At 37.4% G+C, this 21,444-nt stretch overlaps 1 protein-coding gene across 7 annotated transcripts in view; it reads left to right on the top strand.

The window, feature by feature from the left end:
* Positions 1-21,444, top strand: part of UBAP2 (ubiquitin associated protein 2) — an 84,979-nt gene that overhangs the window by 27,635 nt on the left and 35,900 nt on the right. For 4 of the 7 annotated variants that reach the window (XM_054689561.1, XM_037494837.2, XM_037494836.2 and 1 more), the window contains 6 exons: positions 3,013-3,090; positions 5,675-5,785; positions 10,703-10,853; positions 12,191-12,268; positions 15,294-15,348; positions 17,433-17,536. In XM_054689561.1, coding sequence (XP_054545536.1) covers positions 3,028-3,090; positions 5,675-5,785; positions 10,703-10,853; positions 12,191-12,268; positions 15,294-15,348; positions 17,433-17,536 — 562 coding nt within the window. In that variant the 5' untranslated portion in view covers positions 3,013-3,027. Of the gene's footprint in view, positions 1-1,714; positions 1,797-3,012; positions 3,091-5,674; positions 5,786-6,078; positions 6,167-10,702; positions 10,854-12,190; positions 12,269-15,293; positions 15,349-17,432; positions 17,537-21,444 lie in introns of those variants that run through there. The other 3 variants (XM_037494839.2, XM_054689562.1, XM_054689563.1) reach the window with 3 other exon arrangements.

Raw genomic sequence — 21,444 nt, 5'->3', positions numbered from 1 at the left:
GTTATATATTGTCAGTGTGTTTTGGCTTTGCTGAAAGTTTGCAATTGTATTTTAGAGAACTCTCATTCTCTTAACAGATTCTTAACATATTGTCACTTATTTTCTGTATTTTTTTAATGTCTATGTATAAAAAATGTACTATTCTGAACCATTTGAGAGTTTATTAAGTAAATACATTTTGTCTTTTTATCCTTTTGTGTGTTTGCTGTAAACAAGGATGTTTCTGTATACAAACATAGTTCTATCAGCTTTTGTAAATTTACCATTGCTACAACGTTCTTTACAGTTCACATTTCAGTTTAGATACTCTCATTTTTTTCCCCATTCATTTCAGTAATGTCAGTTATTCCAGTGATGTCCTTTGTAGCACATTTTCCTCTTCCAGTATAGAGTCATCACATATTCATTTGGTTGACTTGTCTTTTTGTGCTCCTTTAATCTGGAACAGTTCACAGCCTTTCTTTGTCTTTTAAGTTACTGGTAATTTGGAAGAATTATGGGCAGGTCATTGTATAAAATGTTCTATTTGATTTTGATGCTTCATCATGATTAGGTTCAGTTTCTAGATATGATTGGAATATTGTTTCAGTGATAGTATTTCTCAGTCCTTCACTTGGAGTCCACTACATGATGACTCTGCCCCTCACTTGACAATGTTGATTTTGATCACAAAGTCCTGGTTTTATCCATTTTCTTTAATTTATTGTCACTGTGTTTCTTCTAACAACTGAAAACCAGTTTTTTGTGAAGACATTTTGAGGTCATGTGCAGATAGTCTGTTCCTTGCCACACTTTCCCCCATAGAGTTAGCATTTCTTGATAATTCTTGTTTCTACTGTGTCGTTTGAAAAATGAAAGTGTTTCAGCCCCACTACTTGTCTTAGTCTTTTTTATCGTGTTTCATGTTAGTGTTTTTTTGGAAAATTTACCATTTTATAGCAATGTATGAAATAAAACTTAAGCCAAATGGGAACCTGTTCATTAATTACATTGGTGTTTTAAAAGTTGGGAAGATTTTGAGGAAGCAGTCTATCTTACACCGTTGGTGGAGCATTAATCTTTACAGCTGTTGTGCAGAGCATTTTTGAGCATACTTTAAATTCCTGTGAACATCTTAGTAGCTATTTTTTTGACCCAGTAGTTTCACATCTTTGTGTTTATTCTAAGAAAGCTCACTGAGGTGTTTAGGCAGTTATGAAGAATGTGTAGAGTGAGTAAAGAGCAGGACCTAGCCAGTGGATTGTTATGCAGACAGTAAACATGACATATACGCTACGAATTGTGTCATTCAATATGCTTCTGTAAAGTATAGTAGATTCAGTATTCTGTATTTGATAACAGAAAAGTGTCAAATAGTTCTTTTAACATGTTTACCTTATGGGTCACTATAATTTTCTTGTGGGATATTTGAAAAATTTGTAATTTAATGAAATTTAAAATATTGCAAATTGATGAGTATTAGAGGTGCTTGGATGGAGGAAGGCTTAATATAAGTAAGGTATAATTTTTAGGTTTGCAGCTCAGGAAGTGGAAAGTATTGGTATTAAGGAAAATGGGCAAAAATTACTCATTTAGGCTTTCATTATTACAGGCCCCAAGGGTTTAGTTTTATTCATAGAAGGTTGACATTACCCTAAACCCAAATGTATAATGTGGAAATGCCATATTTCTAGAGCTCATCTTCCCCTTTGCTTTTTCCTTTTACCTCATCTAGTTATTTCATACCTTTGGTCCTTTTGGCTGCAGCACTGGGACTTCTCAGTTGGTTATGGGTCAGGAAAATGATTGATATGCAGGTAGGTATAGTGAGAGTGTATATGAGGGCCTTGTATATCTATCAATCAATCAATATCTATGTATATGCTGAGTAGGATTGAGGTGAAATCGGCAGTATGTGTAGGTGAAGTTGAGAGTTTCTGTAAATATTTTCCTGGGTGTAATGTGGTAAAATTGCAGCAGTTCAATAAGAGGTCATGGAGGCATAGGTTGCAATGAAGGAATTGGCCATTAGATTGGAGGTGACAGGCCAAAGCTAGCTAGAGTTTGTATACTCTATCACCCATATGGATTGGAAAGCCTTTCTTAAAAGTATTTTTACAATGCAGCAAATACTATCAAACATTCCTCCCCTCCCCTGATTTAGAATATTTGAAATGAATGTTTTAAGAGTTGGGAAGAAAAGTTGTTCACTATTAGCTCCTCATGGGTGTTTTTTCCTCTAAGATCATTCATTAATTTAAGCTTTAGCTTTTTTAATATTTATGATGGTATTTTGTTATAAACTTTAGCTAATAGGGAAATTTAAGAAAAACTCTTGAAATACTTTTAGATTAACCAGGAGGTTGCACAGAGATAGTACATTTTCTGAATACTGTTCACATACTTTCCGTGTTGTCATAATTGTGGTTCCTTTATCAAAGTTAAGAAACAAAATTCTTTATTACTATTCACTCACTCAATAAGAACTTTTAAAAAACATCTTTTGAACTTTTTATTGCTGAAATATCCCAAAAAAGGAAACCTCAAAGAAACAATAATTTCATTATCCTTTAAAAAAGGATTTTGGTGAAAAAACCAACACGAAGAGTTTTATTCAGATTAATTTTAGTGTTTGAAAGTTTCTTTTTAGTGCCCCCCACCTTTTTTTGTTTTTTCTTTAAATCCAAGATTGGATCTAGCCATGTATCCTGAATATTATTTCTTCCACTTTTGTGCTGGTCATTCTATCTCGCCCGGGAAAGAAAATACAATGAATCATATTGCCAGAGAAGAGGAGCAGGAACTTTAGGTCATTTGGCTAAAAGAATGGGATCTTTATATGATTTAATACTTATATATCTTATGGGAATAGGCTGTATATATTTGAGAGACCTAAAGAGTCTTTAATTTTTGCTAAATCAGTATTTCTCTTACTGTAATGCTGTTCTGCTTGAGATCTTTCATCTGTACACCAGATTTTGACATCTGATATTTTGGGTGCTCAAATCTAAAACAGTTTTATGTGCTTTCCAGGCAACAGCTGAACAGATGCGTCTTGCTCAAGTGATCTTTGATAAAAATGACGCAGAGTTTGAAGGTAAAGTTAAACAGGTATGTTTTTGGCAAAGGGCATTACTCTTTTTGTAATTTATTCTTGTGTTTAAAATGATTGTTTCAGTAGAGATTTTGAAGTATGCTTCTTAGTTACAACTAATTGGAATTTTGACTTGTGATTAAATAACTTTATCAGTGGCTACAGTGAAGGAATTGATATGTCTATCTTCTTGGCAGTACGATCCTTGTGATTTAGTCATGTTATTTGTTTTTTTTTTTTTTTTAATATTATTTATACAAGCACTGGGTACAGTCAGAAGCGCGGGAGGGTGAGAGAATTCACCAGAGCCAGAGTGGGGAACAGAACAGGCAGACTGACGAAATATACTGCTGAGGGGAGCAGCGGGCGAGACAGATGTCTGTCTCGCCATATGGGCCTTTGCCGGTGGCCAGGGAGCGAACTGGTGCTGCAGAGGCTGCGGGCAGCTTCAGAGCCCAGCACTCAACCGCTGCGCCACCAGGGGAGGCCCTAGTCATGTTATTTGTGTGCACTGAGCTGGACATGTGTGAAGGCACATTGACATCATCTATATTTGTGTATACAAAGTACATTTAGTATATGTCTGATGGTGCCTTTTTCTATGTAAATTCTTTGTTCTTATTGTTGTTGCTGTTATTGGGCTAGTGGTAATCTTTTTATAAGGCCACAAATGTGAATTATTAAATATTACATAAACTAATTCTGTGGAATGAGATCTATGTACAGATTGAGTCATACTTTCCCCCTACATATTATATTACCTTTGCTCTTAAATAGTTTAATAGGTACACAAAGACATTTGTTCTTCTAGGGATTCAAACTTCTTAAGTTTTAACTTTAATTCTGTCTGTATCTTTCTCATCCTATTTCTGGGGGAATTTTGATGTTGACTTACATCTTAATAATTGTACGTGATAGGTATTTGCCTAGTATATAGCATTGATAACAACCTGACATTTTTGTAGATATCGGAAGATTGAAGGTCTGGAAAGCTATGGAGTGTCTAGTACTTCTTTGTAAAAGAAAGTACTTCTTCGTAATACAGCATGGAAGTTAGAGAGCTGGGATGGTGTAGTGCAAAAAAGTACTACAAGGAGATTCTAGATGAGCTTTGCTATTCATTAGTTTTGTGACCACAGAAAAATTACTTTAAATGTTAGGAGTTTAGGACTCCAACATTTAGAGCTGCAGTTGGTACATACTGAAATAGTTAAAATACAACCAAAATTTAAAGCATGCATTTGTTCACTTATAATTGAGAGACCTGTATTGTGCCTAATCTGTGATTGTCAGTAGTGACAAAAATGTTAAGTAGTTTAGTCTCTCAAGGATATTTCTTTGATTGCTTTGATTGCTTCAAACATAGCATCCCATTAAGCTCCTTGAGTAGAAAAAAATAAGTATATCTACAAGTGAGTTTTGTGGTAGTTGTAGAACTTTGCCTTTGAGAGCTTAGGATTTTCTTTTTTTTTTTTTAAAGATTTATTTTTATTTATTTATACAAGCACTGGGTACAGTCAGTAGCGCGGGAGGGTGAGAGAATTCACCAGAGCCAGAGCAGGGAGCAGAGCAGGCAGAAGGACCGAAGTACGCTGCTGAGGGGAGCAGCGGGCAGCAGGAGAGGTCTGCGCGCCATGTGGGACCCTCCTCTGGTGGCCGGGGAGCAGCCGGGGATCAAACCGGTGCTGCAGAGGCTGCGGGCAGCTTTGCAACCCAGTGCTCAACCGCTGTGCCGCCGGGGAGGCCCTTCTTTTTTTTTTTTTTTAAAAGGTTTTCTTTATTTCTGGATTTCTCAATGCTTTTTTTTTTTTTTTTTTTTTTTAAGATTTATTTATGCATACAAGAGCTGGGGTACAGGCCAGAGATGCAGGGATGAGAGAATTCACCAGAGACAGAGTTGGGCACAGAACAGGCAGATTGACCGAAATACGCTGCTGAGGGGAGCAGCAGATGAGACAGGAGAGGTCTGCTTCGCCATGTGGGTTGCTCCCTGGCCAGCTGGGGATTGAACTTGTGCTGCAAGGCTGCGGATTGCTTCATAGTGCGGTGGTTAACCCCTTGCGCCACCAGGGAGGCCCAGAGTTTAGGATTTTCTAATTTAATATGTATGTGGAATGTTCTGATCTAAGCAGTGATATTTCATGTTGGGAATGTTGTCTTTGTACAAAGTGTTTGGATGGGATGTTCTTTCAAGGTGGCCACATACTCATACTGGATAACTTTAAGAAACACACAGTCTCCTGCTTAATATTTGAGAAGTTCTTAATTTGGAGAATCTCATGCCATTGAACCAAGTTTGAGCAGTCATAGATGATTACGAGTGTTCTCAATTTGGGATATCCATATGTGTGTACTGATGATTAATAATATGACACTTGGTCAACTTGAAACGGGAGAGTTGATTTATTGTTTGATTCTTCCAGTATTGGTGAAAGGGCATGGGGTGGCCACAAAACCAGGGAAATCTGTTCTTGGACTGTAAACTCAGAGTCTACAAGAGGCCATCTTCATGTGGAAGGATTACATTATTTCTGTAGTTATGTAGAAGAATCTCAAGTGTAATTTTTGGCTCCCTCTAACATTTTCTGATAATTTTGACAGCTTATGGAAGTGACAGGAAAAAATCAGGATGAGTGCATAGTGGCCCTACATGACTGTAACGGAGATGTGAACAAAGCTATCAATATATTGCTGGAAGGGAATTCAGACACGGTAAGTATTATAATTGACTTGCAGTGCTAAGTTAGTCTCCAGTTCCATGTTGCATTTTCAACCTCACCTTATTTGGGGGTGGGGGTGGAAGGGATTATGGGTACCATTCCATATTTGTTTTAAGTTTCAGAAAGAACACTAACCTGAAATGACTGTTTTTGTTATGTATGGTTTCTTCATGAAGTCGTAGAATCTGAAGACTCGAAAGAGAACTTGGTCATCCACTCCAGCCTTACACAGTTTCCAAAATTCTCTGGGCCTGTGGACATTTTCACCACCTGAAAAACTTCTCTTGGCTCCACTGCTCATGTTTCTTCATCTCAATCGTCACTTCTTACTACTCCTTATATCTCTAGACTAACAGAAAACCAGGATTTGCTGGTATATCTATTTGCTTATGTGTGAATATTCTACGGACACATTTTCATGACAGTTTGACAGATATATAAAATGAGGGAAAAATTTTTCTTTTGGCCTAGTAAACTTTGAGAAATGTACAGGCAAAGTAGAGCCTCATCCCTTTATTTTTGGAAGGATGCAATTAAATCCAGTTGGCAGCCTGATCTTTTGATTTCTATCTGGAGATTGCACACTATTTTATTTGTGTTTTCATATTGAGGCAACAATTTCAGAGCAGATTAAAACAAATAATTGACCTAAAAAGAGGTACAAACATGAACTAATAAAAAAGTGTCTCCCTTGTTAGTGTTCTCATTTTAGGGATAGACTATCATAGGGACAGACTGTACAAAAAAGAACTGCCATGAAAAGCTAAAGTAAAATGACTATCTGTGATATATGTTTAATATGAAACAATCAGAATACACTTTGTAATTACAAAAATTGGATAATTGGGAAAATATTTCACTGTTTCAGAATGGCAGCTTCTGTGGGTAAAATTCCATACACAAGATAATGTTGGTCCACACAATAAACTACCAAATATGTCATTTTGTTGGGAAAAATATATCGTGTTAAACGATGCATCAAAATAGTTTGTTTCCTGACATTTAAGCATGTTTTTTGCTGGGTTTTATAAAACATGGGATGTGTGTTTGTGTTTACCTCATTGCTAATGGATGCAGTGTGGAATTGTTCTTAGTTATTTTCAAAATGAACTGAAGAGCTCAACTGCCTTCTTTATAAAAATCACTGTGAATAAATGAAATATTTGTAAATTATTAATTGGAGGGGCTATTTTCTTTTTGTGCTAGAAGTTAGCTGGGATGCTATCTCTGTTGCTTAGGTTTCATTCTTTTTCTGTGGTAGATGGGTGAAAATTAGTTTAAAAAATCAGGTTCTCTCTCTGTGTTTTATTAAATTTCAACTTTCTCTTCTCATTTGGAGTCTGAACCTAGCGAAGGTGGTTCCGGAGTGAATGTTACACAAAAACTTTTGTTAACTCTTGAACCTAGAAATCACATAGTGGGGGCCAGATCTGACTCCTGAATCTGAAAGGATGCCTCTATACAGATGCAGAAAGTATATGCTTGTTTAGAGGTGAGAGGAATATGGGGGGACATGGAGATAGTCCTTTTGAAACCCTGGTGGTTTAGGATCACTCTGGGGTGCATCTTTTCTTTAATACTGTTTTGCGTTGTCTTTTACCTGGTTGCTGTCAACAGCAGCCAGTGCTAACCATCTGTAAGGGGTATCTTCCCCTGACTGGAATATAGTTAACTGAAGTATTGGAGATAGAGAATGTAAACACTGTAGGATTGAAAGGAGCAATACAATTTAAAATAAGCCACGAAAGCGAGCAAATCTTATCCTGCTGGCTAACCTTATTTTGTACCACGGTGTTCTGAAATAAAATTAAGACTTGAAAAAATGTTAAGTGGGATCGTTCATGGTTTTTTTTTTTTGAGGACTAGTTTGTCTTTTTCATGTAAGAATAGCTGTCATAAAGGAAAAATTGAACATTATCTGAAGTGCTAAGCTTTTCATGTCTTCATAATGCTGTTTTGAGTAATTTGTGTTGTGTGGTTCCCGGCAAATGTGAAAGAGTAGGTAAGGAATTTTGAATGAAATGACCTTTAAAAACTGCTTTTCTGCTCACAAAATTTGATGTCTGGAGGATGGTTTCTCTTAGACTTTCTTTTTTTTTAAAGATTTTTTTTTTTTTTTTTTTTGGTGGGACCCTCGCTGGTGGCGGGGGATTGAACTGGTGCTGCAGAGGCTGTAGGCAGCCTTGCAATCCAGCGCTCAACCGCTGCACCACCAGGAGCGGCTCTGATTTTTTTTTAATGCATACAAGAACTGGGGTGTAGGCCAGAGGAGGGGGCATGAGATAGAGTGGGGAGCAGAACAGGTGGATCTACTGAGATACACTGCTGAAGGGAGCAGGGGGTGAGCCAGAAGTGGTCTGCTGTGCCATGTGGGATAGTTAGCTACCTGGCCCCCTACGTGGCCCAAATAGAACTCCTGCCTGGGGCCTGCCACAGTGGCTGGTGGTATCTTAATAGTGCTGAGACTTTACTCCTGCATCACCGGGGAAGCCCTTAAAATTTTTTAAAAGTTGTTGTGCAAGTAACAAAATAAAGATAACAAGGTTGCCCCAAGTTCTGTTAAATCTTTCTTAATTATTTGGTTCACATTGATAGCTTATGAGCTTGATTGCAGATTGCCGTGCAAAATAAGCAGTTATTCTCATTAGCATTTACTGTAGTGTTAGACCAGTTTCCCTTTAAAGGTGTTGCTTTTCCTACTTTCCCCCTCACATAACTTCTTGTGAAGTTGCTTGAAAGGATATCCTTTCCTGAATGAAATGGCGTATACCCAGACATTTTTCTCTTACAGTTATTTTCCATAGAAAGTGTACCCCTTCATAATGAACTGAGCACTGTTAGGTCTGACCATATAAACACATTATAAATTGTACATATATGTACCTAGTGTTGACTCTGTTGTGTATATTTCTAGGACATTTAGTACTTTTAAAAAAACTGTTTTTATTTATTTATGCATACAAGAACTGGGGTACAGGCCAGAGGTCAGGGGGTGAGAGGATTCAGCAGAGACAGAGTGGGGAACAGAACAAGCAGGCTGGCTGAAATATACTGCTGAGGGGAGACAGGAGAGGTCTGGGCCATGTGGGTAGCTCCCTGGCCGGGGAGCCAATTCCAGTTTGTGCTGCAGAGGCTTCAGATAGTTTCCCAGTGCTGTGTTTAACCAGGGAGGCCCTAGTACTTACTTTTTTGTCTTGGTAATCTAAGAGAATGGGCTTCTATCTTACATAAGCTGTCTTGTTTCTTAAATTAGTGAGCATACACTGAACTTTTTTTTCCTGTTATAACTACATTTTATTGTTTTCTCTAATTATGAAAGCAATGTAGAGATAAAGAGGTTAAATCAAATTATACATCCTCACTTAGATAACTACTTGTAATATTCTTCAGTATATGCACATGATCCTATTTGAACTAAAATATATAATCCTACTTCACATGGTGTTTGCCAATAGTTTGCTTCATTCACATCATGGATCTCTTCTGTGTAGATCTGGGTAGCTCTTTAAATGACTACACACTTCTTTTATGGATGATCTAGAGTGGATAATCTCCTAAGCTATTTTGGGAATCTCTCATTTTTCTGATGATTGCCTATATATAAGTGTTTGTACAACTGTAACATTATTTTCTCTGAATAAAGGCCTCAAAGTTAAATTGCTGGGGCAATACCTGCGAACTAATTTGTGTCACAAGGTAGACTTCCAGGAAGGATAGACTAGGTCCTTGCTCATAGTACAGAGAATACCTCATTATTCTGCTGTGACCCCCAAATATAATTGGATGTTGATTTTTGAAATCTTTAGCTTAGATATGGGCCTTGTTTTTTTTTTTTTTTTACATCTAATCATTTTAAATAAAACTAAATGGGTTCATCAAAGATTTGTGGATACCAAAAAAAGCTGCTTTTAAAAAAGTGTTTAAATCTGGCTTTTGCTATTACTTTTGCTGAAATAATTCAGATATATCTCTTTAGTTGATTTCCAGTGTTATCTGTATTTGGACATACTGTGTTAGTTTTTTTCTGACATCCCCACCCCTTTCTTTTTTGGTAAAAAAGCATAAAATAGTTTTTGCTCTCGTTTTCATTTTTGGGACTGAATCATCTCAAATTCTTTGTAAAATAAATAGATTATGAAAAAGTAAACGAAGAAATGCACCAGATTTGGGATTTCCCAGTGAAATACTCTGATTGATAGTCTTATACTCATTTATATTAAACAAGAACATATTGTCTTTTTTTTTGTTTTGTTTTTGTCTCATATATAGATATGAGCTTTTATTTGATACCTCTATTAAAGGAGAGGTAGAGAAGATTATCATCTGATTTCTCATTAGAACAGGTCTTTGAGGTTGAAATTTTGGGTACTTACAAAAAGTTTTGTCTTAGTTTTTGATTCCTTTGGATAGCTGAATAGACAGTTTTATTTTTGAGTTTTTAGGGTATCATTTTATGGGATTTCATGCTCTTGGAGTTCATCTATGTATTAGTAGGTCTACGCTCTACTAAAGAGGCAGTGCTTATATCACTATAAGGGGCTATATCACTACTGGAAAAGGCTCTGTGGAGGGAAAACACATACCATTTTGTCAGTTCTGCTAGTTGCTGTAATCTTTATATGTGTTTTATATACAACAGGGATTAGTAAGAAATTTCCTGTCTTTATTACCAGAAAGTAGAACTATCAGGTTATCAGAAAAGTCATGCTATGTTTTTTCTGGTTTTTTTCAAGCAAATATGTGTCATGACTTTACTGACAACCCAATATAATGAAAAGAGTTAAAATGGTAGGCAAGTGAGCTGCAAGGCACTTGTAATTAGGCTTGCAAGACACATGCACGCCCTTGACAATTGTACTTGAGTGACACACTTAATGACACTCTGAATGACAACTCTTATCTTCGGTAGACTTCATGGGAGACTGTAGGGGGGAAGAAGAAGAATTTTGGAAAAGAAGGTTCAGAAAATAAAGAGAATAGAGAGAAGAAAAATGAGAGAGAAGTGAGTCGTGGACGTGGAAACAACCGGAAAGGAAGAGGTGGTAATCGTGGGAGAGAGTGTAAGTATAGACTTTACTCCTAAACTTTTTATTATGAAAATTGTGCATACTGAAAAGCTCAAATAGTGGTACTGTGTACCTATAAATCTACTTCCTTAATACAGTATTTGTTGTTAGAGTTAACATTTAGTAATAGGGTACAGTCATGTAGTTCATTAGAGTTCCTAACTCATGCAATTTCGTGTTAGCACTGACCTGGGCTGTAGGCAGATAGTTGTGTTGTTTGTCTTAAGACTGCTTTCTGTTATGAATCAAGTGCGTCCTCTAATTTTAAAGGAGGTTTTTCATTCACTGATAGATGAAGCTGTTTATTCTTTCCCACTTAGGGATACTCATGATATAGGCAAGGGATTAAGAGGAAAGTTTTTGAATAGGTAAGATTTTCTCACTACTTTCCATTTATACCGGGTTTTGGTACCATTTACTCAAAAACAATACTGCCCGTGCAGACATACGAAAGTAGCTAAATTATGAATGAATAAAATAGAAATATTTAATGTCACCTTAGAGATTTCTTTGCTAGTTTGTTTACACTACAGGATTTAATGAGTGAATAGCTAGTCTGTAGCAGGAACACTTACAGGCATATGGCAATGAACAAAACAGATCGAAATCTTGGCCCTCCTACAACATATCTTCTAATGGAAGTAGAATAGGATGCAGCAGTGAGAGAGAGGTAGCATTTTATTTTAATACTATAAATCTTCATGTAGATATGATGTGAGGAAAAATAAGGCAGAAGGGATAATAGGGAGGAGTTTGGCAAAATTAAATGGAATTGTCAAGAAAGGGCCACACTAAGAACTCATGGGGATTAGGCCCTGAAATAGATAGGGGAGCAAGTGTTGCCCTGTATTGTTCATACAGTTTCTGTGTTATATAGAGTCATTAATGCTGACATAGGGATGAGGAGGGGGAAAAGACTTTAGATTTTCTGAACAGCATCCTGGAAAAACATGTCTCTAACACTAATTTTCCCAAGGACTCAATATTTCATTGAATTGCTATATTGCTATTCTGTGCCTTCCAGGACAAGCAAAATCTGATGTTACTTAGTTGTATAAAAAAGGTCATTTTTTGATCTAAACTTCCTTAGGGGAGGGCAAGTCCAAATAGAAGAAAGAAAAAGTGTCATGTATTAATTTTTCCCCCAGAAATTTCACCCATCAATCAAATGCAAATTGTGTTACCCTGTTTTTGAGCCATTTTGGTATGGTTTTGTTTGTTCCTGTTTTCTGAACCCTTGGAGTAAATTCTAGCCATTTTAAGTCTTTTTGCTCTTGGATTTAATAGCTATTGGTATGATTATGTACAAGAGATGTTCTTTTCTTCCTTAGTTAGAAATGAAGAGAATGGAATTGAATGCAATCAAGGTGACAAGCCTTCAGAACGAGGCAAGCGAGCCCGTGGTAGAGGTAAGAACCAAATAAGGGAGATGGAGGTGCTTATGATTGAATGAGGAAGGCAGACTATTGTTACAGTGGGCTCTACGGTGTGGCAGTGCACTCTGAGAATGGCTGCTCTGAAATCTTTTTATTGATGAGACTATGAGTGAAGTGTTGGGCTTGAAACTTATTTTCAAATGCTTTGAGAGTGACTTTTATATGAGTAAATCTTGAAGCTCTAATCAAAAAGTCATTAAATGTTTCTGTCTTGCACTTGAACAGATGTATTATACCTAGTGATACTGGTTTTACAATTAAAATAATTTGCTTGACACTGCCCCCCCCCATCGTTTTCTACTAGCATGTTTTAATATTTATTAATTTGTGATTTAATTTGTGATTAATTTGTGATTCCAAGAATGTAATTTATTTTCTCATTGTTAATCAAATCAAGATATATGATGTAATTGCAGACCTTGTTTTGGTTAGGTGGGAGAGCTACTTTAATTGACTTTGACTTTTTACTCCATTGTTCAATGCAGTTATGATGGTTCTCTATATAAGCATTTTTGTAATGGCAGATTTTTTCTGTCTGGGGAAGGGTTGTCCTTACTTTATCTCGTCGCAATGTCTTGCAGGCTACAGCTAGGACCTCTAGCACTTTAGTGAAATGAGTTTTTGTGATGTTTACCTAAGTCTGAAGAATTACCTATTTATGGAATGTTTTTCTCTGAGTTGAATAAAAATGGAATAATTAATAATAACTAATATTCTGAGTGCTTTATTGTATAGCAGATATTATATTTGTGATTTATGTACATTTTCTTTTGATACCCAGTACAAAGCCCTTTCAGGATTGTTATTGTGGCTACTGCTGTTGTTGTTTTACAGATGAGAAAACTTAGTTTTGCTAGAGGGAGGCAGATTACTTATTTTAGGTCAGGGTTGAACTAGTTCTAATTTATTCTGAAACTGAGTTCTTCGGGGAGATGGACAGAGGGAGAGTTAGAGTGGGTAGTCGGTTGGTTATCTGCCTTGTTGCCTCCTTCCTTCCTGAATGATAATACAGGCTTACATCCAAATTTCTAACTCAGGTATCTTTACTTTTAAGAAAGAATATAACAGATTACTTAGATTTACTTTTTATTTATTTTTAAAGATTGATTTATTTATGCATACAAGAGCTGGGGTACAGGCCAGAGATGTGGGGGTGAGAGGATTCACCAGAGATAGAGTAGGGAAGAGAATAGGCAGATTGACCAAAGAAGACTACTGAGGGGAGCAGCGGGCGAGTCAGGAGAGATCTGCTGTGCCATGTTGGTCAGCTCCCTGGCTGGCCGGGGATCAAACTCATGCTGTGGAGGCTGTGGATTGTTTTATAGTGCGGTGCTTACCCCTTGAGCCACCAGGGAGGCTCTCAGATTTGCTTTTTAAACCAAGTTAGACTAAAAGAAATCACGTTAGAAATAAACTTTAGGGCCTCCCCTGGTGGAGCAGGTGGTTGACCGCAGCGCTATGAAGCTGTCCTCAGCCTCTGCAATGCAGGTTTGATCCTGGCCGGCTGGCGAGAATACCACATGGCACAGCAGACCTCTCCTGTCTCACCCGCTGCTCCCCTCAGCAGTGTATTTCAGTCAGTCTGCCTGTTCTGTTCCCTGATGTGTCTCTGGTGAATCCTCTTACCCTCCCGTGCATCTGGCCTGTACTTTGGTTCTTGTATGCATGAATAAATAAATCTTTAAAAAAAAAACTTTGAGATATAATTTATTTACCATAGTATCTATATTTACATATATTTAAGTAGGGTATTGAGGCTGGTGGTTTACGTCTAGAGCTTTCTTTGAATTGCTTAGTATTCAAAGTATAGCACAGGGCAAGAGGGAGAAAAGCATTAATTCAGTACAAAAACAATTATTTTGTGTCAGTAAAGTACAGTTTGATACTAATTGTATAGTGGTTCAGGGCAAATACTTTAGGTCACTTTCAAAATTAAGAATAGGGGCCGCCTCCCTGGTGGCCCAGGCATTAATGTGTCCTGTTGAATGGGGTCTGTTTCTTTTGTTGTTGAGTTCTAGAAACTCACCATACATTCTCAATATCATTCCCTAATCAAATGTATGATGTACAAATAGTCTATGGATTGTCTCTTTACTCTATTTAATAGTTTTTTTTTTTTTTTAAATGCATACAAGAACTGGGGTATAGGCCAGAGGTGTGGGAGGGTGAGAAGATTCACCAGAGACAGAATGGGGATCCGAACAGGTAGATCTAGTGAAATACACTGTTGAGGGGAGGAGCGGGTGAGACAGGAGAGGTCTGCTGTGCCATGTGGGTCAGCCCTCTGGCCGAGGATAGAGCTCATGCTGCAGTGGCTGGGGATAGCTTGATAGTGCTGAGACTTAACCTGTGCCACTATGGAGGCCCCTGTTAATAGTTTCTGTGTTAACACAAATCTATTTCTTCCTGCCAATCCAAGAAACCACTGCCAAATTCATTGTCTTGAAGCTTTGCTTTGTGCTTTTTTCTCATAGTTGTATAATTTTAGCTCTTGCCTTTATGTCTCTAATGTACCGTTTAGGATTCTAATTAAGTAAAAGTAGAGTTGAACTATGTATTTTTGCTTGATTGCTGCCATTTTGGTTATTGATCAGAATTCAGGTATTAAAAATGGTATTTAATAGTATTTTTATGTATTTAATAGTATTTAGCAATTTCTTTTTCTCATTTTATTATAGAGGCTTACATATCTATGATCCTTGCAATAGCTGATTTTAAAAAGACAGAATATGTATCCTGCCTGTGTTAAACTGCCACGTGTCACAAATATTATACAAGCAGAATCAAATTATTTTCTGTCCTTTGAAATCAATAACTTTAGGTAATTCTGTCTTTGAGACCTGCAAATTGGGTATACTGGATGGTATTGTTGGTGCTGTTAGAACGACAGTGTTGTTTGGGTAGTATATAAGCTGAAGAGGTAGTAGAAGTCTAATATTGTAGGACCTAAGTATTTGTGTGTGTGTGTGTGTGTAATTTTATTTATTTATTTTTAAAGGGTTTGGACGTGGCAGAGGGAGAGGGGTAGGAAGATTTTCAACCCAAGGCATGGGGTAAGTCTTACCCAGTATATTTTATATTATTATCTTCTCTTGTTGTTTCTCTGGTTTCCTTTCCTCTATATTTTAGCTACTTTATCCAGGTGAGTCAGATGTTTTCTAAAAATGAGAAAACAGTGGAATAGTACAAATAAAATTGTTTTGCAGTAGGCCTTAGAGTTTCTAGCATTTGCTGTTGACATTTTAGATTGGATAATAATTTCTTGGGATGGTGGTTACCTTTTCCATTTAGGATGTTTAGCAACATCCCTGGCCTCTCCCTAATAGATGCCAGTAGCACCCCACCTCAAGCTGTCAGAATCAAAAATGTCTCTAGACTTTGCCAATTGTCCTCTGAGAGAGAGGTACACAATCATGCTATGTGAAAACTCTACATAAAGAGTTACATTGGGATATCCAGCATCTGTATACAGTAAGTAAATGCAATGTTTATGTGAAAAGTGGTAATTTTTTCCTCACTTGAATTGTACTAGTGAAGGGTGAGCATACTTTTATTCATAAATCATAGGTGGTATGATCAGTTGTTTATGCATTATTTCTGGTGGTTCTTTCACTTTTTGCTCCTTCTCAGACATCACCTTCCCTTGAACTTTTAGGAAACTCATAGTTTTAACAGTCTTACAGAAACCATATACAGGTGACTCTAACAAAGGAAGGAGATTAGTTTCAGTAAAAGGGCCCTTTGTTTCATAGTAGCAGTCATTCAAGGAGCTACTTCCTTCCATTTTTCCATGGCTTGAGATCCCTATGAACATCGTAAGTGTGAAGACACAGGGAGTAGAGTGCCAGGAACACTAAGTAAGCATCAGCTTGGCAACTATAAGCTATTTTGTGGAGTTTGCTGATTACTTTCAAAAATACAGATTTGTGATTTTTCTGTTGTTCTGTCAGACCTTAGTAAAGTTTGAAAATATGCTCTACTATGGAAAAATTTAAGATAGTATTTTTGGGGCCTGGTTAGACCTCTGAATCATAGGTGTTTAGGATTTTATTTTAATTTTTTAAAGATTTATTTATTTATTTACACAAGCACTGGGTACAGTCAGAAGTGCGAGAGGGTGAGAGAATCCACCAGAGCCAGAGCGGGGAGCAGAACAGGCAGACTGACAAAATACACTGCTGAGGGGAGCAGCGGGCAGGGCAGAAGAGGTCTGCGCACCATGTGGGACTCTCGCTGGTGGCCGGGGATCGAACCTGTGCTGCAGAGGCTGTGGGCAGCTTCGCAGTCCAGCGCTTAACCGTTGCGCCACTGGGGAGGCCCAGTGCTTAGGATTTTAATGGAAAAAAAAAAAAAAAATATATATATATATATATATATATATATATATAGGGCCTCCCCGGTGGTGCAGTGGTTGAGCACTGGGTTGCAAAGCTGCCCGCGGCCTCTGCGGCGCCGGTTCAATCCCCGGCTGCTCCCCGGCCACCGGAGGAGAGTCCCACATGGCGTGCAGACCTCTCCTGCCGCCCTCTGCTCCCCGCTCTGGCTCTGGTGAATTCTCTCACCCTCCCGCGCTTCTGACTGTACCCAGTGCATGTATAAACAAACAAACAAACAAACAAATAAAACATGCCTCTATTAAAAAAAAAGAAAGAAAATATATATATATATATATATATAAAGAGGTACTGAGCAAAACCGTTTCATTTTATCCCTATCCATTGTTTCTATACAAAATGGAGCAGTTGTCAGAATTTCAAAACCAAATTTGGATTCTGACTTGGGAAGGAAAGACATATTCCCAGATGAAGTCTGGGCTTAATTTTCAGAGGCACTGTACATTTGAGCATTTATTAGGGCAATTATTAGGCCTCAACACCTGCTTTAGGATGCAGAGGTAGCCATTTAATAAGACCATCGATACACCAGTGTCTGGAAGGTCCCTCAGCAACTTCTGTTTTTCTGAAGATCTGGATCCTAACAACTAGAAGAATTAGCTATTCTTGACTGGAAGGAAGGTAAAATTTCTTAGACTGGCTCTTAGAATGGACAGGGTTTGTTTGGAAGAGGATGGTGAACAGCTGATTTTGTGACTTTGGTGAATGCTTCATTTAGTTTTATTTTTTACTTAAAATTCCAGGACATTTAATCCTGCAGACTATTCAGATTCTCCATCTACAGATGCCTGTGGGACAAAACCAGTGGTTTGGGAAGCTGCTCAGAATGGTGCAAATGAGAGAACTGGTAAGTATTTTTGCCAAAGATGTGTTGTTAAGGTTGAGCTGCTAATATATGATGATGATCTCAAAGTGTGTTGATGAAAAAGAATTAAAAACTAACTGCTGTCCTGTGTGAGACTATTAGCTGGTTCTTACCTCTAAAGTCTCTCACTTAAAAATTTCACTGATAAGGTATTTGATTTTATATTTGCACTTCACGAAAGAGGTTAATATAAACTTGTAAGTTATTATAAATCCACATTCAAATCTCAGTGTTTCAGGGATGTAGAATTTGTTAGTAGAAGTTGGGCCTCCCCGGTGGCGCAGCGGTTGAGTGCTGGGTTGCGAAGCTGCCTGTGGCCTCTGCGGCTCCGGTTCGATCCCCGGCTGCTCCCCGGCCACCAGAGGAGGGTCCCACATGGCGCGCAGACCTCTCCTGCCGCCCGCTGCTCCCCTCAGCAGTGTACTTCGGTCCTTCTGCCTGCTCTGCTCCCCGCTCTGGCTCTGGTGAATTCTCTCACCCTCCCGCACTTCTGACTGTACCCAGTGCATGTATAAACAAAACAAACAAACAAACAAACAAATAAATAAAACATGCCTCTATTAAAAAAAAAAAGAAGTTATTGACAGTACTAGCCATTCCTAAATGGGCACTAAAATTTGACCAAAAGAGGTGGTAGGTGATAGACACTTTTTTTAAAAAAATATTTATTTATGCATACTAGAACTGGGGTACAGAGGTGTGGGGGGTGAGAGGATTCACAAGAGACAGAGTGGGAAACAGAACAGGCAGATCTACTGAAATACACTGCTGAGGGGAACAGCAGGTGAGTTAGGAGAGGTTTGCTGCGCCATGTGGGTAGCTCCCTGGCCAGCCCGGAATCAGACTGGTGCTGCAGAGGCTGTGGATAGCTTCACAGTGCTGTACTTAATCCCTTGCCCCACCAGGAAGGGCCGATTGGCATGTTTGCTGTGACAATTGCTCTTGCAGATTTTTCTGTTTTTGGATTATTCATTTTATGAAATTCATGGGAAGTATTTATTAGTTGGTATATTTATATAGCAGAGCTATTCTGAGGATTTGATCATGATAACATACACTATTGATACTATATTCCTAAAAACGTAATGACTTAAACAGCCCAAAAATGATTCAATAAATTACCAAAAATATAATATAACATTAATCCTTGTCAAAAAAAAAAAAAAGTGCAGTCACTACAATCAAAATCAATGAACTGGGAATCAAAGGTACTATAGAGAGAATATACAAAGATTATGTGGTTATTTGAAAAGTCCTATATAATTAAAAGTTGTGTGGCATTGCTCAAGTGAAGGAGAAGCAGCATAACTTTGCTATAGGACTGAGAGAAAATATTGATACAGTTCATACAGATACCAAATGTTAAGTAGCTACTTCATCAGTAGTACATTTTATGTTGTGAAATTTAAAATTACAGAGGGCCTCCCCTGGTGGCGCAGTGGTTGAGCGCTGGGCTACGAGGCTGCCTGCAGTCTCTGCAGTGCCGGTTCGTTCCCCGGCCTCCAGCGAGGGTCCCACAAAAAACAAACAAAAATTTAAATTACAGATTAATTTCAGTCTTCAACAAAGGTGTAAAAATCTTAAACCAAGATATTGGTAACGGGTTAGTAATACATTATGACCATGTTAAATTTATACCTGGTATTCAAGTTTAACATTTCTAAATATTCAGCGAAACCCTAGATATATCCCAGAGAATAAAAAACATAGTTTCACATAGAACTTGTACACAGATGGATGTTCATAGACACATAGCTCATAATAGCATAAATGCGGAAATAAGTCAAATGTCCTTCAGTGGATAAGTAAAATATGGTGTATCCATAAAATTGAATATTTTTGTGCCATAATATGGAGGAACCACAAATACAAGCTGAGTAAAAGAATTCATCAGAAAAGGCCACATATTTTGTATTTACATTTTATATGAAGTGTCCAGGTTAGGCAAATACTAAATGCAAAGTAGATTAATGGTTTATTCAGGACAGGGAATATTCGATAGAAATCAGGAATGACTACTTATGGGTACAAGATTTCTTCTTTAAAAAAAAAAAAGATTTTATTTTTATTTATTTATGGATACAAGAACTGAGGTGTAGGCCAGAGGTGGAGGTGGTGCGAAGATTCAGAGTGGGGAGCAGAAAAGACAGATCCACTGAAATACTGCTGAGGGGAAAAGCAGCCAAGACAGGAAAGGTCTGCTTTGTCATGTAGATAAGCTCCCTGGCCGCTGATCAAACTCATATTGCAGTGGCTGGTGATAGCTTGATAGTACTGAGACTTAACCCCTTGCACCACCAGGGAGGTCCAAGATTTCTTCTTTTGGGTTAAACTTTTTATCAAAAAAAAATTTAATGTAGTGTATTTTATTTTTTAAAAATTGACATACTGTAATAGAAATGGGATTTTATAAATGGATGTGCACAGAACGTTTAATTAGTATCTATTTCATCATATAATTATTTCTTTTTTAGTATTTGGAATAACTTAAAACTAATCTCTTAGCAAATTGGATTATAGTATGATATTGTCTATATTAACTGTGTATTAGATAAATAGGATTTATATACTATAAATAGGATTTAGGAACTGAAAGTTCCAAGATTTATTTTCAGAATCATAAAAGTGTTCTGAAATGGTTAGCTGTGATTGTTGTATATCTTATGGACTTACTAAAAATCAATCAATTAATATTTTGAAAGTATGGATTTATGTGATGTGAGTTATATGTTAATGACAAAAATGAGTTTAACAGAATAATGTTAACAGGGTAAATTAAAAAATTCATACCACTTCTGTAAGGGAAAGCACTTGACAAAACCCAATATCCACTCCTGAGTTTTTTTAAAAAAGGCAAATTTGGAATAGAAGGAATTTTTTCTTAATTAGAAAGAAGATATTTACAACCCTTACAGCAGACATTACAGTTAAATGGTAATGTGTTGAATTCATCCTGTGGAACAAAATAAAAGCTATATATCCTTAGTACTTCTGTTCACCACTGTAACAGAGGTCTTATCCGATGCAATAAGGAATGAAAAAGAAAAGCCAGAGGGTTGTAAAGAAAGGAAAAAACCCTCTGTTATTTCTGGCTACACACACAAAAAAATCTACATATAAATGATTATAATTAATAAGGGAGTTTTAAAAAGTACAAGAAATTCACTAAATATTTAGTTTGGATCATATTTCCATCAACAAAGAGACAAAAAAATCAAATGCCCAGAAAGGAGTCTAATCGTATGAAAATACATCTACCTGCCAACTACAGTATCTGAAAATAGGAGAAATTAAGGAACACTAAATGGAGGGACTTTTGTATGTTGAAAATGATGTAACATAAGTCATGCAAAATAAAGAAGACACCCCCTAAAATTAGAAAGCTATTGATGTTATAAGCTGGTAGATTCAATATTTATTGAAGTATTTTTTTAAAATTATTTATTTATTTATTTATACAAGCACTGGGTACAGTCAGAAGCGTGGGAGGGTGAGAGAATTCAACAGAGCCAGAATTCAGCCAGAGCGGGGAACAGAACAGGCAGACCGATGAAATACACTGCTGAGGGGAGCAGCAGGCGTGGCAGAAGAGGTCTGTGCGCCATGTGGGTTGGTTGCTCGCTCCATGGCTGGCTGGGGATCGAACTCATGCTGCAGAGGTTGCGGATAGCTTTATAGGTTGCATCTTAACCCCTTGTGCTACCAGGGAGGCCCCGCATCTATGTCTTTTTTTTTTTTTTTTAAAGATTTATTTATTTATGCATACAATAGCTGGGATACAGGCCAGAGATGGAGGCATTGGGGGGGTGTGTGTGTGTGTGTGTGTGAGAGAGGATCCACCAGAGACAAAATGGGGAACAGAACACGCAGACCGACTGAAATACACTGCT

The sequence above is a fragment of the Talpa occidentalis genome, unplaced genomic scaffold (assembly GCF_014898055.3).
Source record: "Talpa occidentalis isolate TD23 unplaced genomic scaffold, MPIMG_talOcc4v2.1 talOcc4.7, whole genome shotgun sequence".
Lineage (NCBI taxonomy): Eukaryota > Metazoa > Chordata > Mammalia > Eulipotyphla > Talpidae > Talpa > Talpa occidentalis.
Note: the sequence above shows the minus strand (reverse complement) of the source record. Positions and strands in the feature narration are given on the sequence as shown.